General features: G+C 47.1%; 1 protein-coding gene across 1 annotated transcript in view; it reads right to left on the reverse strand.

The window, feature by feature from the left end:
- HS3ST2 (heparan sulfate-glucosamine 3-sulfotransferase 2) overlaps window positions 1-17,991 on the reverse strand; it is a 229,684-nt gene extending 211,693 nt beyond the window's left edge. Inside the window, exon 1 of the mRNA XM_085629507.1 lies at window positions 14,443-17,991. Within this exon, the coding sequence (XP_085485633.1) occupies window positions 14,443-15,014 (572 nt within the window). The 5' untranslated portion in view covers window positions 15,015-17,991. The remainder of the gene's footprint in view (window positions 1-14,442) is intronic.
- Window positions 17,992-18,278: the final 287 nt, after the last annotated feature.

Raw genomic sequence — 18,278 nt, forward strand, 5'->3', positions numbered from 1 at the left:
CTTCCATAGTCAAATATGCTCCAGCCCAGTGAGTCCTAGTGGGGTAGTGCCCGGTGCCCCTGGCAGACTAGTAAGCTGCACATGCCAGTGTAAGACTAGAAGCCATTTGTATGCCACTTCCCTAGCAAGCAGGGCTTGCCAGGCCGCCAACTGACCAACCCGCATTTCCTTCATCTCTTCAGTCATCCCTCTGGGGTACAAAAAGTGTTTGGTTGTCAGAAAGCGTCACTCGCTGAGTATTAGCAATGCCTGACGCGAGAGGCCCCTTTTCCAGTTAATAGACAAATGATGCGTGCAAATAAATAAATGTGATCCACTGGAGTGTAATTGTGATGCATTCCATTCTATCGTTTTTCAACTCGTCTGTGCCATTACAGAAGGAGATAAACCATAACTAAATCTCTTTTGATTAGCCCCAAAAAAGGTCAGTCCAGACGGACTTTCTAGGCCATGTTCCCGCCTGCACTATGTTATGGATACAGACATTTTTTAGTACAATTTTCCAACACATACATTGGTACACAAATGTTTCAGGAAATAGTTGCCTTTAACAGCACATTCAAGAGCAGCGTATTTGTTAATTTACTTTATAGAGGATTTAGAACATTTGCAGCTTTGACTTTTGCCGACGACTTTGTAAGGAACATTTTGGTGAAAAAATTCCAGCAATAGACCTCAGACTGTCTTCATAGACCATTCAAAGGTGCATTCTGTCGCATATTCCTAACAGAAATGCTGACACATTTGCCAGCAAATTTAATTTAATAGCAACATTCTGGTTGTTAACACTGCTTTTTGTAGCATAAATATTTTTGCTGTTTCGAAGCAATATTTTTTGCTGACGTTTTACCAGAGAATCTCTGCAACATCTGGAGCTAGGTCACACAAACGTAAACAGCGCCAGACAGTTTTGTGCAGGTGACAGACACATTTGCACTGGTTCAGGCCGGCAGTCCCTTGCCCCCTGCCTTTAACTGTCACGTGCACCTGCAAATTAATGCGAAATTGTGTTTTAACGATGTCTTGTTCCACAAAACCCACTTTTCATCTGCCCTGTGATGCAAACATCACTGCAAAGTTGCTCAGACCAGTGCAAACTGCTCGGCAACGCGGCATTTGATGTTATCTCGGGTGTGGACACCCCTCGGGGTGATTAGCGTGCTCTACATATACCGATTGATTGATCGATTGATTGATTCGTATGGAACCCTGGCATATCATTATGGTTTAATATCCATAGTCTAGTTACACCAGATCTTATGAAACATGATACAAATTGAACCAGCGTCCTAAGACCACACCGCGCAGTCTCCTAGGGTAAGGAATATCTCCAGGGGGTACATTGGTCAGTAAGATTAAGGGAGGGCGTGAGCTTCAGATTTTCTGACAATTACCCATGCATTTTATCATATTCATTATAGGAGAAGCAACGCATGAGGGGGGCTTAAGGACCAGTGGAAAGGGAAAGGAGTGTGGATGATGCGGGGTACTTAGCACAGTGCTTTGTGAAATAACCATGTTTTAAGACCTTCAAAACAGAGACGAGAGTGTATGTGTGTGTTTTTGTCTGAGTGAGTATTTAAAAATCCCAGCTGAAATCCGACAGACACCATGAAAGCTCCTGTACTTCAATACTTATTAAATAATACATTTCTTGGGGGGATGCAACACCCTAAACAACCTCGGGCCATACTCTCTGGCTCAGGCCATACTCTCCAGCTTGGGCAGGGTGAAGTGTAATCAATGAGCCGTAATGCAATTTTTACAAAAAAGGAACATTAGGAATGTGTGATAACTGGTAGAGGAGGTCATGAAAATCAGTTTGGGCAGGGAAAGAGTTTGACCAGACACTACATCAGATCCCATAAAGGATTTTTCCTTTGCATCATGGTACATGCAGTCCACAATTTGCGCCCTTTCTCTTGTAGATATGCTTGCTTTTATAGGTATGTTCTACCTTGAGGACATCAGATGATAGTGGGGTGCTTCGCCGTGTGATATGTGATGGAAGAAGGCGATAGTTCTACAGTGATAGGCCCTGGGACTGTATAATGCGAGAAGGATGCTCTTTTTGGGTATCTCTCATAATAGATAGGTTCTGTTCCTAGGCTCTCTGATGTCAGAGGAGATGCTGGGCTCTGGGTATCCAAAATTGTAAATTAGTGTTTTCATTGGGGATCTCTGATTGTAGGAGAGTACTACCCGCATTTAATGAATGCTTATGGACATCTCTACTTGTTATAGATCCGCATGCATTTTTATTGTATGTTTACATGGAAGCTGCCACTTGTTGCACATTTCAATTAGAAGTAAACATCAAACAAGAATAAAGAATTCTCTGGCCTTCTGTGATGGTGAATGGGTGATATACTGGGGATCTCTGACTATAGAATGTGTTCTTCTGGAAGGATCTCTGATGGTAAAGGGGTGTTCTTCTGTGAGATCTGGAGATGGATGCTCTTACTAGCGGATCTTCAATGGAAAAGAGATAGCCTGCCAAGTAAATGGAAATCCAGTATTTGTAAAGCGCGAACAGCTACCCAAAGGCATCCCGGCGCTGGGGGCCGTCATCAAGATTAAGTAAGCTATTGCCCAGAGGCACATGGTGCTGGGCTGACCTGCCGCCGGTGATCGAACCGTGAGCCCCAGATTCCAGCATAAGTCGCCCTGTCCACGGTGCCACACCTCTTCCCCAAGTGGATCAGTGAAGGTAGTACAACTCTCTTGCTAAGGATCTCTGAATGTAGAGTGTTGTCTTTCAAAGGCACATCTGATGGAGAAAAGATGCTTTTCTCCTAATGTCCCCAATGGTACAGGATTGCTTTCTGATTGCAGAGGTACACTCTTTCTTTGAAGATGTCTGGTGATGTGTAAATAATCCGTATGAAGATCTCTGATGGGAGAGGAGTACCATACCCTGAAAATATTTGATTGTAGAAGGTGACCCGTCATAAAGATCTCTGATGATAGATGGATACTTTTCAAGAAGATCTCAGATGGGAGAGGGGCAATCTCCTATGAAGATCTGTCATGGGAGAGGGGCAATCTCCTATGAAGATCTCTCATGGGAGAGGGGTAATCTTTCATGAAGCTCTCTGCTGTAGTAGGGCAATATTCCATGAAGATCTCTAACAGAACAGGGGTGATCTTCCATGAAGACCTCTGATGGGAGAGGGGTAGTCTTTCATGGAGATCTCTGATGATGGAGGGGTAATCTTCCATGAAGATTTCTGATGGGAGCGGTGTAATCTTTCATGGAGATCTCTGATGGGAGAGCGGTAGCCTTTCATGAAGATCTCTGATGATACATGGATACTTTTCATGAAGATCTCTGATGGGAGCGGGGTAATCTTTCAGGGAGATCTCTGATGATGGAGGGGTAATCTTCCATGAAGATCTCTGATGGGAGCCGGGTAATCTTTCATGGAGATCTCTGATGGGAGAGCAGTAGTCTTTCATGAAGATCTCTGATGATAAATGGATACTTTTCATGAAGATCTCTGATGGGAGAGGGGTAATCTTTCATTAAGATCTCTGATGGGAGTGGGATAGTCTTTCATGAAGATCTCTGATGGGAGAGTGGTATTCTTCCATGAATATCTCTGATGGGAGAGGGGTAATCTTCCATGAATATCTCTGATGGGAGAGAGGTATTCTTCATGAAGATCATTGATGGTAGAGGGGTAATCTTCCATGAAGATCTATGATGGGAGAGGGGTGATCTTCCATGAAGATCTCTGATGGGAGAGAGGTATTCTTCCATGAAGATCTCTGATGGGAGAGGGGTAGTCTTTCATGAAGATCTCTGATGGGAGAGAGGTATTCTTCCGTGAAAATCTCTGATGGGAGCAGCATAATCTTCCATGAAGATCTATGATGGGAGAGGGGTAATCTTCCATGAAGGTCTCTGATGGGAGCGGGGTAATCTTCCATGAAGATCTCTAGTGGCAGAGGGGTAATCTTCCATGAAGATCTATGATGGGAGAGGGGTAATCTTCCATGAAGATCTCTGATGGGAGCAGGGAAATCTTCCATGAAGATCTATGATGGGAGAGGGGTAATCTTCCATGAAGATCTCTGATGGCAGAGGGGTAATCTTCCATGAAGATCTATGATGAGAGAGGGGTAGTCTTTCATGAAGATCTCAGATGGTATAAGGACACTCTAACCCTGAATATCTTTGATTATAGAAGGGTATTTGTTCCCTGTAGATCTCTGGTGGGAGCGGTGTAATCTTCCATGAAGATCTCTGATGGGAGAGAGGTATTCTTCCGTGAAAATCTCTGATGGGAGAGAGATATTCTTCCGTGAAAATCTCTGATGGGAGCAGCATAATCTTCCATGAAGATCTATGATGGGAGAGGGGTAATCTTCCATGAAGGTCTCTGATGGCAGAGGGGTAATCTTCCATGAAGATCTCTGATGGCAGAGGGGTAATATTCCATGAAGATCTATGATGGGAGAGGGGTAATCTTCCATGAAGATCTCTGATGGCACAGGGGTAATCTTCCATGAAGATCTATGATGGGAGAGGGGTAATCTTCCATGAAGATCTCTGATGGCAGAGGGGTAATCTTCCATGAAGATCTATGATGAGAGAGGGGTAGTCTTTCATGAAGATCTCAGATGGTATAAGGACACTCTAACCCTGAATATCTTTGATTATAGAAGGGTATTTGTTCCCTGTAGATCTCTGGTGGGAGCGGTGTAATCTTCCATGAAGATCTCTGATGGGAGAGAGGTATTCTTCCGTGAAAATCTCTGATGGGAGCAGCATAATCTTCCATGAAGATCTATGATGGGAGAGGGGTAATCTTCCATGAAGGTCTCTGATGGCAGAGGGGTAATCTTCCATGAAGATCTCTGATGGCAGAGGGGTAATATTCCATGAAGATCTATGATGGGAGAGGGGTAATCTTCCATGAAGATCTCTGATGGCACAGGGGTAATCTTCCATGAAGATCTATGATGGGAGAGGGGTAATCTTTTATGAAGATCTCAGATGGTATAAGGACACTCTAACCCTGAATATCTTTGATTACAGAAGGGTATTTGTTCCCTGTAGATCTGTGATGGTAGGAGACTACTCTTCATGAAGATCTCTGACAATAGAAGAATATTCTTTCCCTGAAGATTTATGATGGTAGAGAGGTGCTATTTCCCTGTGGATCTCTGATGGTAGAACAGTACTCTAATCCCAGAAGAGGGGTACTCTTTTCCTAAAAATCTCTAATGGTAGAGAGGTGCTCAGTTTAGGGAATCTATGATGGTAGAAGGATGTTCTGACCTTGAAATTTAAGGTGTGTATGGGTACTTTTCAGTGGATGATTTTTCAATTTTCAACGTGAGAGGGTCGTTTTTCTATGGCATTTCCGATTATAGAAGGGTGCTCTATTCAAGATTTGTGTCATGGCCAATGCTTGTTTTCACTTTGGATCTCTGACTGCAGTAAAATAGCAAGAATGAGAAACATCCAAACAGAGGTGTTGATCTCAGAGTTTTACAGTGGAAAGAAGTGATGTTCTAGTATTACCATAAAGTAAGGGAGATTCCCTCTGAGGTTGCATTTTGAGGCAGGGTTTTTCTTCCTTATGTTTCTGTAATGTTCCGCCCTGTGGTTCTGTGAAATGGTCATTCATGTGTTTTCCAAATGGCTGAGATGAGCATTGCCCGGTGTTATTTAATGGAATGGGATAGAGGCTCTCATTAGGGTTCTATGATGGGAGAAAGATTGCTCTTCTCAGACTTTGTGAGGGAGCGAGGTGCTCTTCCATAGAGTTTTTGATCTAACAGATATATCTTTCTTGGTGTTCTTTGATGAGAGTGAAGCTTATTGTGTGTGAAATGATCATGAGAAATTGTTCCATGATGGGAAGGTGGTGTGACATGGTGCGTCATGTATGATTTGGCTATGTGGGCATGCTGTGCAACATTTAGGGTTGTATCCTGGGATAATGTGATCATGCACAGACTGCTGTGGAGTGTTTGCTGGGGAGCCCCCGGCAATTAAATCAGTTGAATGACACCCTGACATGAACTAGGAAACTGTGGCTATAACTAGGGTCTAGCCTGTAATAAAGAATGTACTTCTGTGTACCGGTGTGGCACTAGGGTCCTCTGTGCAATGACCCACCCTACATCTTTCCCAAGGGCCTAATTACGTATACGTACTAGCGCTGGTGGTCTGACCACCGCCACCACTGCAGACCTGCCTGCAGTAATCTGAGTGGGGTAGCCGGACTGCCACAGGACACTGCGTCCACCGCGATCCAGAATCCTGTGGCGGTGGCACATCGGTCAGGAGCAGTAATATGCTGGTGGTGTCGCTGCAGCACCACCAAGCATATTGAGTTGTCTGTCCAACGCCCGTTTCATGGCGGTGAGCCCATCATGAAAAGGGTGGTGGAAAGGCAACTGACACCCTGCCTCTTCTAGGCCTGGGGGTGCTAGGCCTGGGGGTGCATGCAGGGGGGCACATGTTATGCCCCTCTGGAATTACATGCCAGTTTCTGCACAGTAAGGTATGCACAACACGGAGCATGCCGCACCGTGTAGGAACATGCAGCAGGAACTCTCACGAAGGCGGTCTGCTACTAAGGCTCTCCTAGGAGCCTAACAGACCACTGCCGTGAGACCGCCGCAGCACCACCTGCCCGCCATGGGTTATATTGTAATCCAGTGGGCAGGCTCACTATGGACTTGGCGGTCCTCCTGTCGCCGCGGTGGAGCGGGCCGACAGGAGGACTGCCAAACTCGTAATCAGGCCCTTAAGTCTTCCATTGATGGTTTTTAAATGGCAGAGGGATGCTTTCCTTATGTTTTGTTAACAGAGAAAAGTCATCATCTCATATTTTTGGGCGGGGGAGTGATGCTTCATCCTGGGACTCTGTCATGGGAGAGAGATACTTTCGCAGGGATTCCATGATGGGTTGCTGTTATTTGTTTTTGTTTTGGGATGAGAGAGATGTTTTCCCCGTAGTTGTTTGTTGGTAGAGAGCAAGAGATGTTCTTTCCTCTGTTTCTGTGATGGAAAAGAGGCTCGCTTTCCAGAAGTTCAAGGATAAGTTTCATTTATTCTTCCCTGACATTGAAAGTGTTTGCTTTGCTAGAAAAAAGTTTTCTTCCCTCGGTTTGCATGATAAGAATTAGAAACCCTCCTGGGTCTCAGTGATCAGAGAGAGTTGTTGCTTTCTTCGTTTTTGGCAGAAAACAAGTTTATTTTCCTTGGGTTTTATGATGGGAAACATCATTTACAACGCATGTGATACATTGCATGCCATTACAATGCAAGTCGTTACAATGACGTGTTGTTACATCACATGCCATTACAACGCAAGTCATTACAACGACTTACTGTAGGGGGCAGAAGGTGTTGGATTTTCAATCCAGCACCTTCCCTACTGTTGCACACACTGGAGTGGGAATAGTAAATTATACTATTCCAAACTCCGGCGCCCCTCCTACAGCAAGTCGTTGTAACGACTTGCGTTGTAATGGCATGCGATGTAACAATGCATCGTTGTAACAACTTGCGTTGTAATGGCATGTGTAGAAAACGCATGCGTTGTAACGATTGCAATTCTTTTATGATAGAAGAGGTAAGTTGTTTGTGATTTTCAGAAGTCATAGCAGTGTTTTCCCTGTGGTTTTATTATGGATGGGAGGGGCTCTCCTTAAAGTTGTGAGATGGACAGAGGTGATGTTTTTTAGCTGAGTTATGTGGTGGAGAGACGAGTCCTCTTAATATTATGATTGGGGGTGGGGTGGGGTGGGGTGTCCTTGTCATTCATTGACAGGGACAGAGCTCAAAGGAGTGGTCTCTAGTGTGGTGAATAGAATGAGAGGACCTTCCCTGTGGTCCTAAGGTTGGGAGGGTTATTTCCAAGAGATTCAATGATTGACTTGTGCCGTCTCCTGGGTGTCATAGCGGAATGAAATACTCTATCAGGGCGGAGTGGATAGTGGAGAGGCTCTGAATTTAGGTAATTCCTCTCCACTGACACTTTGTCTTCATCAGTTCATATATTTCACTCAGATTCAGCACCTCAAACACCGTTCTGTGGTTTGGAGCAGGAGACCGTGGGCTGGAAGTATTATAAGGAATAAAACACCCCCTAGCAGATGATGCAAAAATGAAGCTGTATGGTACCTGAGAGGGCTATAAAGGAATTCATGTTCTGCTCTATGGTTCCTTTACTGCATACTACACATTACGCTTCAAACAGCCTTTGCTCAACGTTCTCTATATGTTCCTTTGACCCTGAGAGCGCAAACAAATCTGTATATGTGCAGGGACACAGCCTATGAAATGGAATTAATACTCAGCCTGTCAGACTCCTTCGTCGAGTTGTCAGAAGTTGACAATGTCCTTCCACACACTTTTTCCAATGTGATGATTCTATGACCCAGTACTAAGCACATTAAATGCACACATCGGTCAGTAAATACGTTTTCTTATTTGGGGTCCCTGCACCCCATAATCCAATTACTGTAGAGTGTCAAAACCTGAATTCAGTCTCTTAGAACATGAATTGTATGGAGAGAATGCTAAAATGAAAGAGAGAGAGAGGGAGAGACTGGGAAAAGTGGACAGAGAGTAAAAACGAAAAAAATAGCTTCAGCGAGAGATGTAAACACAACATGACAGACTTGGGACAGAAAAAAGGCAGAAAAAAAGAGTAGAAGCAGGCTGAATGGGAGAGGAAAAGGTTGAAGGAGAAAACGAGAGCGACTGAGCTCAGAGGGAAAGAGATAGAGAGTAGGACAGCGCGGGAGAGAGATAGGAGACACAGAAGGAGAGGGGGGTTAGAGACAAAAGGTGAGACATGAAGCTAGAAAAAAAGACAGAACGAAAAGAGAAAGAGCGTGTTAGAAAGAAAAAGAAGCAAAGTGTGGCTGAATGGGGGATGAAGAGTGAGGGGGAGAGAGAGGAAGAAAGAAGAAAAGAGAAGAAGAGGGTGCAAGAGTGAGAGAAAGAGCGGAAGAGAGACAGGTCGACTGATACAGTGGGGTAGCTGGATTAGAGTGGCTGCAAGACAGGAAGAGGCAGAGACAGAAAACAAGGAGAGAAAGAGGCTGGGATGACCAAAGACACTCGGGCAGAGGCAACAAGTAAAAGCAAGAAAAGAGAGAGAGATTGAGAGAGGGAGAGGAACGGAGATATAGACTACGGGAATGGAAAAGCGAAACTGACAGATGTAAATGACGTGCTGGTGGGATACAGAAGAGATGACGCGCAGGGAACGCTGTGAATAAAATATGAGAGAGACAGAGGGGAGCTGCGAGAGAGGCAGGGACCTCTCTATAATCTAGTTCTCGGTTCCTTTTCCTCCCCCGTCCCGGTATGTCCCTCCGTCACTCGTCCCCTTCTCCGTGTCTCTTCTCCTGCCTCTCTTCCATTGTGCTTTTCACTTTGCTGGGATCAGTGCTTTTTTGTATCTTTTTTCACACCCTAGCTCCAGGGTGAGGCATTGGCATTCTCCCCCTGATGCACTAAAGGTATGACCTAAAAGCTGTTTTCGAGTCGCTATCAATCCTTTTAGAAATGACGAGAGTTCTTTGCAGGAGGCGGTGAGTTCATGAGACAGATCTCCTTAAGGAGAGGTGGGCACACCTTTACCTGATGCAGTAAAGGCAGAGGCGTAACATTAGCCCCCGCAGCCCTGCAGGCGAGCTCCATGGGGCCCCTCTGGCACTGTTGTATGGTCCCCTGGGCTGAGAGCTCCCGACTGGGTCCGGAGCGTGGGGGGCTCCCTTCATGTACTTTGCAGTGGGGCCACCTCAAGTTTCATTACACCACTGGCTGCTCCCGGCTCCTCAGGTAATGTGCACGGGCGACGGTGCCCTGGGCTGAGAGCTCCTGACTGGGTCCAGAGCGTGGGGGGCTCCCTTCATGTACTTTGCAGTGGGGCCACCTCAAGTTTTACAACACCACTGGCTGCTCCCGGCTCCTCAGGTAATTTGCACGGGCGACGGTGCCATAGGCTGAGAGCTCCTGACTGGGTCCAGAGAGTGGGGGGCTCCCTTCATGTACTTTGCACGGGGGGAGTCTCGTTTGTTATGCCACTTAACTCCTTGCCCGCGGCGCTAATTCCGCCGCGGCGCTGGGGGGGTGCAGGGTGAGCGCGGCGCCGCCATGAGCGTGACGGAACCACGCCGTCATGAGTCACGGGCGAGCTGTGCTCATGACAGCGTGGTTCCGTCACGACTCTGCCCACTCAATAATTCGCCCGCACATACGATGAATCAGTGCCGCGTGGGCGGAGCGGCCACAGCATGACGGAACCACGCCGTCATGAACACACGCCGCCCGTGGCTCATGACGGCGTGGTTCCGTCATGCGCATGGAAGGGGTTAATAAAGGACTGTGACGGACGCACAGTGAATGCAGGTACACACAAGGCAGATCACCGAGCTGGGCAGTTTAGTAAAGTCCTGTCGGAGTCCGCTGTTGAATAGTACTCGTTACAACGCAAACATTTACAACAAATGCCTTTACAATGCAGTTTTTACATCGCAACATCCATCAATGCATGATTTTACATCGCATGCCATCACAGGGCATTTTAAGAAACTACATGTACAATGCATTCCATTACATCGCATTATACCGTTACAACGCATACCATTGCAATGCATACCATTACACTGCAGGTAAGGTAAGTGTTGGATAGTGTAGGGGTAAAAATTACTATTCCCACTCCAGTGAGTGCAACAGTAGGGTAAGTATTGGATAGTGTATGGTTACAAATTACTTTTCCCACTCCAGTGAGTGCAACAGTAGGGTAAGTGTTGGATAGTGTAAGGGTAAAAACTATGTGTTGTAATGGTATGCGTTGTAATGGTATGCATTGTAGTAACATGCGATCTAATGGCTGCGTTGTATGGCATGCGATGTAAAGGATGTTGCGTTGTAATGACTGCGTTGTAAAGATGTGCAATGTAATGACTGCGTTGTAAAGGTTGTTTCCCCCGCTGTTGTGATCATGGTGACACCCAGCTGTAGGTCACAGCTGTCCTGTGTCAGAGCTTCCAAGCTTTCAGGAGTCCCTATTCACCTAAGGGCCAATGAATATCTGTAAGGTATGGGATACTCAGGGGCCCCTCACCCATTCTGCTCGGGGCCCTGTCATTTTGAGTTACACCTCAGTGCTGTGTGCAGTGTTCTGTCAAAAAAGGACAGTTGTGTGTGTCTGCGGCTTCCTAGTGGGTTGTGCTGTTGTAGGGACCTTGATAGCCTATTTCAGAGCACATCGGTGCTGTGTTATTTGCACGGATCGGGATGTGCAAGATCTCGTTTTTGTCTGAGCAACTCCTTGTTAATATTGTTTTTGCACTGCTCAATAAAGACAAATGCTGGCGTAAAATGTAATTGCATTGAAACACTGCCCTGCACCTGGCACCTAATAGTGCTATGGAGACTAAGACCCTCATTACGAGTGGCGCGTTAATTATCCTGGTAACCTCGGCTGTCATCGGAGTCATTAATACCGGCAGTATGAGTAATTCCAGAGGACTAGAGATACTGGGGGATTAGCAGTGGCACTCTCCAGGTCCCTCGAGAACTGAGGATTTACATGGGGATCAGCAATTCTGGGTCTGATTCCCTGATAATTCCTCATTTCTCCACAGATTTTCACAGTGAGATTTCAACGGTGAAATGTCTGTGTGAAAATAAACATATCCGTGGAGTTCCTGCAGATCTCATAGTTCCAATGGGACTGACAACTGCTCTCACCGGCCTCATAGAAACTAGCAAGACCACCTACATTGATGGCCTTAGTAGTGCCTCATGATTCAGCTCTAGTAAGATACATGGACTTCGACTTGATGATACATCTATGGTGACAATAACCATCAATTGATCTACTGCTGCTCTCTCCGCGCGGACACTGCCCCCCCTTATCCCTGGCTGAATCACGGACCTCACACCTAGAATGGTGGCCTTAGTAGCTTCTCATGATTCACGTCTGGGAAGATACATGGACTTCGACTCGATGATACATCTATGGTGACAATAACCATCAATTGATCTACTGCTGCTCTCTCCGCGTGGACACTGCCCCCCTTATCCCTGGCTGAATCACGGACCTCACACCTAGAATGGTGGCCTTAGTAGCTTCTCATCATTCACGTCTGGGAAGATACATGGACTTCGACTCGATGATACATCTATGGTGACAATAACCATCTATTGATCTACTGCTGCTCTCTCCGCGCGGACACTGCCCCCCCTTATCCCTGGCTGAATCACGGACCTCACACCTAGAATGGTGGCCTTAGTAGCTTCTCATGATTCACGTCTGGGAAGATACATGGACTTCGACTCGATGATACATCTATGGTGACAATAACCATCAATTGATCTACTGCTGCTCTCTCCGCGCGGACACTGCCCCCCTTATCCCTGGCTGAATCACGGACCTCACACCTAGAATGGTGGCCTTAGTAGCTTCTCATGATTCACGTCTGTTAAGATACATGGACTTCGACTCGATGATATATCTATGGTGACAATAACCATCAATTGATCTACCGCTGCTCTCTCTGCTCGGCCACTGCCCCTCATCCCCAGCTGAATCACGGACCTCACACCTAGAATGGTGGCCTTAGTAGCTTCTCATGATTCACCTCTGGGAAGATACATGAACTTTAACTCGGTGGTGCATCTATGGTGACCATATTGATCTACTGCTCTTCTCCTCATGTGGACACTGCCCCTCATCCCCAGCTGAATCATGGATCCTAAGAAGATTCCCTCCCAGCACGATGTCAATCAAGCCCCCAGCTTCAAACATTTCTAGATAAGCCCTATCCATCCTCTAGTGTCTTCAACCTGCATTCCATTGATCACCCCAACATATTCTGGACAGATGTCAATCGTGAAGCCAACATATTCAAAGATTATTTAAAGAAGTCTGCAAATGGTCAATCAATAATAATAGGAGATCAGCTGCGGGCTGATTCAATTAAAAATACTATACCGGAAGTACTACACCGGAACCAGACTGTTCAAAATGGGGAAGGCTGAGGACAATAGATGCCTTCAGGGGTCTCGACAAGACAGAACACAGGTGCATACCATGTGGGTTTGTCCGCAGCTTAGGAAGTTCTAGGTGGGCAAGCATGAATTCCTCCCATAAACCTTGAGAGTTGAGCTGGACTTGAATTTATGGGTGAATTGCCTGGAACCGTAGAGGGCCAGAAAATGTTGAGGTATGCATGAATGTTTTGTAATATAGCAATAATGGCTGCCCAAAGATATATTGTGAAGTTGTGGGGAACACAACAAACCCCAGATTGAAGCAGGACAAATAAAACATGGATTGGTGCATGCAAACTGAAAATGTTGTGTACTTATCATGAAGCAGTCGTCAAAAATATGGGGTTCCTGGCAAGAGGATACGGAAACACCTACCGGAGATTGGAGAAGACTACTAAGGTGGGAGGGGAGTTCGGACCAGACCACAGCAGTGTGACCATTGTGCTACAGCTATGGCCAAGAGATGGTTACAGGTACCATAATGCACCAGCGTTCTGTACGATGAGAAAGGTACCTCTGTGATCAACATGTCCATGCTGTCAATTATCTCTCTTGTTCTCCATCGAATTGCTGTGAGATTGGCAACTTTGGGGGTTCAGTTGTATGTATGTATGTATATCTGTATAAAATCTTTGAAAAATACAATATGAGACTACTTTATGACTCACTTTAATGAACACCCTAATGCATTCTGGGACTTCTTTCAGATGGTGCAATGATCACCTCAAAATTTGCAGAACTGCTCTTGAACAAATTGTGGGTTCACCCCATATATATCATCTGTTTCAGGTTATGTGAACTTAACATACTATAACACAAGTATTTGTAAAGTGCATGTTCACTCAAGGGTATCTTGGTGCTGAATAACAGATATTTATTGGACCCAACACAATGGTACTCATTTTATTGACCTCAGAAGGATGAAAGGCTGAGTGGACCCACTGGGATTTGAACCTGTGACCATGAGGTTGAACACAGGCCTCTACAGTGAACACATTAGCCCACTAAGCACCAGACCCTACTTCCAAACCCTATAATCCATGATTACCTGTGGGCACTGTGCCTGGATCAGCCCAAAATATTCAGAGACCATCTCAGGAGACACAGCAATGATGAGCTAAATACATTCAGTGCTTTTACTCTTTCTATCCATCATAGTCCCCAGTTTGCTTACAATTATCCCCCAGGATTGATACCTAACAGCTCATTAAGCTCTTCTAGCGCAGACCCAGCAATCACTTGTGTAACTATGTCAAGTTATGAATGATTTGTAATGTGCCCATTGCCACCGGAAGCCGCTTCAGAGCGCTTCACTCAACACAGTGTCCTCACACTCAGTCATTTTTGCTCATCGTTAAGAAACCTCAAAAAGAAAGCAAATTGGACTAGATTTTACATACCTGTACCAGTCCAACCCTTTGTCAAAGTTCCTGTCGAAAAAATGGGGTTCAGTCCCCATAGCCCTGACGTCCGGATGCACCCGAATAAACTCCAGCACTGCACGAGTCCCACCTTTCTTTACCCCAACGATGATGGCCTGGGGCAGCCGCTTATTCCCCAATTTAGGTATGGTGGTGTTGTTGTTGAACTTCGACTCTTGTTCCGTGGTCTTTGGGATGGTCCGTACAGGTCCAGTTCGAGTACTGAGGTCCTGATCACTCCCTCCTTCTTCGGAGGGCCTCCTTTCCTTGCCCTCAGGAGTTGGACTGACCTCTTGAGGTTGTGTCTCCTTGACCAATCCTGACAGAGTGCATGCCGTTGACTTCTGCAGAAGTTTCTTGCTGCCAGCGTTCTGGACTAGGAGGCAGCTGCGGTCCTCATAGCCGCGGCCTTCCATGATGTGGTCGCAGCAGAAGATGAGGCTGTAGCACAAGTAAGTGCAGGACAGGGACAAGGTGAAGATGAAAAGGAACCTCCTGGTTAGCCGGTGGGGAGCTGAACCGACTCTACTCGTGAGGGATCTATATGCCATATCGCCATGGGGAGGGAGAATGCATTTTTCTTCCTTCGGCTCACAGAGTGTGGTTCAGACATAGGTGGCTCATACGTGGACTAGGCATTAAACGTAGGCTTCAATTCACCAACTTTTGGGTGATTCAGAGAAGAATTATCACTCAGGCTTGAAGCAAAGCGGCAACAGCCAAAGTAGTCAAGCAGAGCAGACACACAACCTTTTCTCACCATCTTGCAGATGCAGCTGAGAGGTTCTCAGCAGCCATAACGGTGCCTTCTATGTTCACAAAGCTAGGGTGATGGCTGATACACCTGGCGTGTGCATGAATCATGTTGTGGGTCCATTGGCCTCCATCGCTCTTCTTTCTTTCCTCTCTGACTTCGGCCCATTCCTCCCCAGGGACAGTGTGCACAGGCTCAGATGTGGTTGGATATTTTTATTCCAACACAAGTCCAGTTTTCTATCTGCCACCCTTGAAACTTTGCTTCCTTATGAAATATATGTCACTTATAAGGCAGTTATTTCAGAAGACACAAATTGGACACCACGCTCGCAGTTGCCTGGGACCCATCAGAAAAATCTACCTAACTCAGCTGTGGCCACAGGATCGGTCTTCCTCTGGTTGGGTTCTGCCCTACGCTTGGCTCTAGACACCCATCACAGACTTGGATACGACCAGGATGGGTTGAACTCCAAGCAACTGTATACAGACCCATCACAAGCTTGGTTGTGGCTCAGCTGGGTAAGTTGGTTTCTATCATGAATGTGTCTCTAAAGACCCTCCCTTGTCATGGTTTTGACCCACTTGATTCCCTCCTGTGTGAACATCTCTACCCTTGATCACACGCTCAGTTCTGATCCAGTCTTGGCTTAACCCTACTCATAGCGCTTCTATAAGCCCTTCACCTATTGGCTGAGATCTAGTGTGGTCCCAGTGGGTGCTCAGGTCTCTGTCTTTCATGCAGCCACTTCTGATACCGATTTAGCTTTATTCTGAACCCACACCTGTATCTCTATTAAAGGGTTAGTTTAAAGGCAGGCCTTGTTCTTTTCTCCTGAACACCTGCCATGAGCCTGGACACAGGTATGGTTCTGACTCATGCCTGGTCCTCTCTAGAGATTATCCAGGTGGCCTCTCCAGCCCCAACGTATGGCAACCCCTTGGCTTGCTACAATACCCAGCTACTGAGTTATTTCCCTTGTCCTCTCTGAAGTTCCTGACACCATCCACCCTGTCCCCCGCTAGACGGCCACCTAGTCAGAACATCACTTTCATTTCTATTCCCTTCACTCTCAGCCTCCTAACTCTACAAACACAAGTTCTCCCGCTCTATTGGTGTATTGGCCTCCCCTTGAGGTGGTTCTCTCTCACTCAGGGGTCTTTTCACTTTTGGTTTTTCAAGCTCAGTTCAATTTCCCTAAGCTGTATTAATTTATTCCAGGAGTAGATGGTGCTGGCTCGGGTTTGCTGCCTACTTCCAGCAGTAGTCAGTGGGCAGGTGCTGGTTGTGGTTTGTCTGTCTGCTTCCAGCTGAAGTCAGGGGTGCAGGAGATGGGTCTTCAGGCCCAGATGCTTTCTGCTTTCCGGTGGATCTGCGGTCACACAGGTGTTTCAAGCTTGGCAGTGTTGTCCTTCCAGTTGGATTCAGTGTTCAAGAAGTTGATTGTTCCAGCCTACATATCACTGGTGTTAAAGTGATTGAAATCTGCGTAGCAAGGGTTGATTTTTGGCACTTCGGTTTGGGTGCCTCCCTTCAGTTGGATTATTCGGTCCAGGGTTTGGTTCTGTTGGTCCAAGCTTGGTGCCCTGCTTTGATCTTGATTTAATACCCGGGAGTGCTGCCTGCTAAAGACCCGGTGTCTGCTTTTAGCTGTTGTCCCGGAGTTGTTTCATTGGTCCAGATGATGGTGTCTGCTCCTAGTTTGAGCAAGAGGTCCAAGAGTTGGTTCTGGTGTCTCAGGTTGGTCTGTCTGCTTTTAGGTGGGCCTGTAACCCAGTAGTCTTATCTGCTCGTTGAAGTTTGGCTTTGCTTCTCCAGTTCGATTCTGGGCTACAAAAGTCGGTTCTGGTAGTCCGTGAGTTATATTTTTCGACACAGGCCTGGCTCGGTTCTCAGAAGTTGGCTCTGTGTTGCGGCAGAACTAGTAGGCTGAAGTTATTTTTCCCGGCTTCTTGTTTGGACTAAACGTGTGACCCTCGACACACCCCTTACTATGCACGTATTTCAATGCCACAAGATGCAAACTTATGGAGCACTTTCAAACAGGGAAACTCCAGTATTAAGCATCACAAAAATGGCCTTTTTACTGGCCCAAGAGTAAGTATTTTATTCCAGCTGGATTCTGGGATCCGAAGTTAGTTTTACTGTTCCAGTGGCTGTTTCTTCTAGCGCTGGAGTGGGTACTTTCTCCCAGCTGTATTCTTGAATGTAAGACTTACGCCTGCTCTCCGAATCTCTGCTCACTCCACCCTCTGAAGTCTGTCCACCCTGCTCCCGGGCCCTGCTCCGACAATAGCCCGGACGTGGCACAGATGCGGTTGTTGCCTTGGATTGGCTGGTGTGTGTTCTCTCCGGGCAGGTGTCACCCTGCAACACCCCGGTGTCCAGGTCTGTCCCAGTACTGGCGATTTTCTGTCCCAGGGTGGGTTGTTCTACCTCGGTTCTGGTCATGCAGTGGTCGGGCTCCGTCCCAGGCTGAGTTGCTGCCCGGGTGGTGGGGGTTCCTCTCGGGTGGTGTTCCCTAGTTTCCCCGGCTCTGGTCCAGCACTGCTCGGATTCTGTCCCAGGCTCGTCTAGTCTTGGTCGGCGTGTGGTGGCGTCCTCCAGCTCTTCGCGGACCCCTGTTCCGTCACAGCGCTGTTCCGTGTCTGGCTCGGCTGGTGTCCGGGTCCAGGCGGTGCTCAGCTCGGGTGGCCGCCCCCAGCCCCTCTGGAAGTTGCGGTGCGGTCTGAGCTGCCTCCACCTGCAGGAGCCGCCGAGGATTATTCTATCTGCGTCTGAAAGGAAGGAGCCGCTTGACGTCAACTGAAGGAACGAGCACGCCCCCCTCCCGCCTATCCTCGACATCCCTCCTTCTCCGCGCACAGCACCCTCATCTCGGCACCCACCTCTTCCTGCCCTCACCGGACGAGCCTCTAGGCGCTTTACACCTTACCCTCTCTGCGCTTCCCACCCCATCTCAACATCCATGCCTCTTAGCGCTCAGAAGGCAACCTCTAGCGCTTAACACCCTCTCCTAGGCACCCTCTACCCCACGCGCGCAGCACCCCCTCCTCGGCAC

The sequence above is a fragment of the Triturus cristatus genome, chromosome 10 (assembly GCF_964204655.1).
Source record: "Triturus cristatus chromosome 10, aTriCri1.1, whole genome shotgun sequence".
Taxonomy (NCBI): Eukaryota; Metazoa; Chordata; class Amphibia; order Caudata; family Salamandridae; genus Triturus; species Triturus cristatus.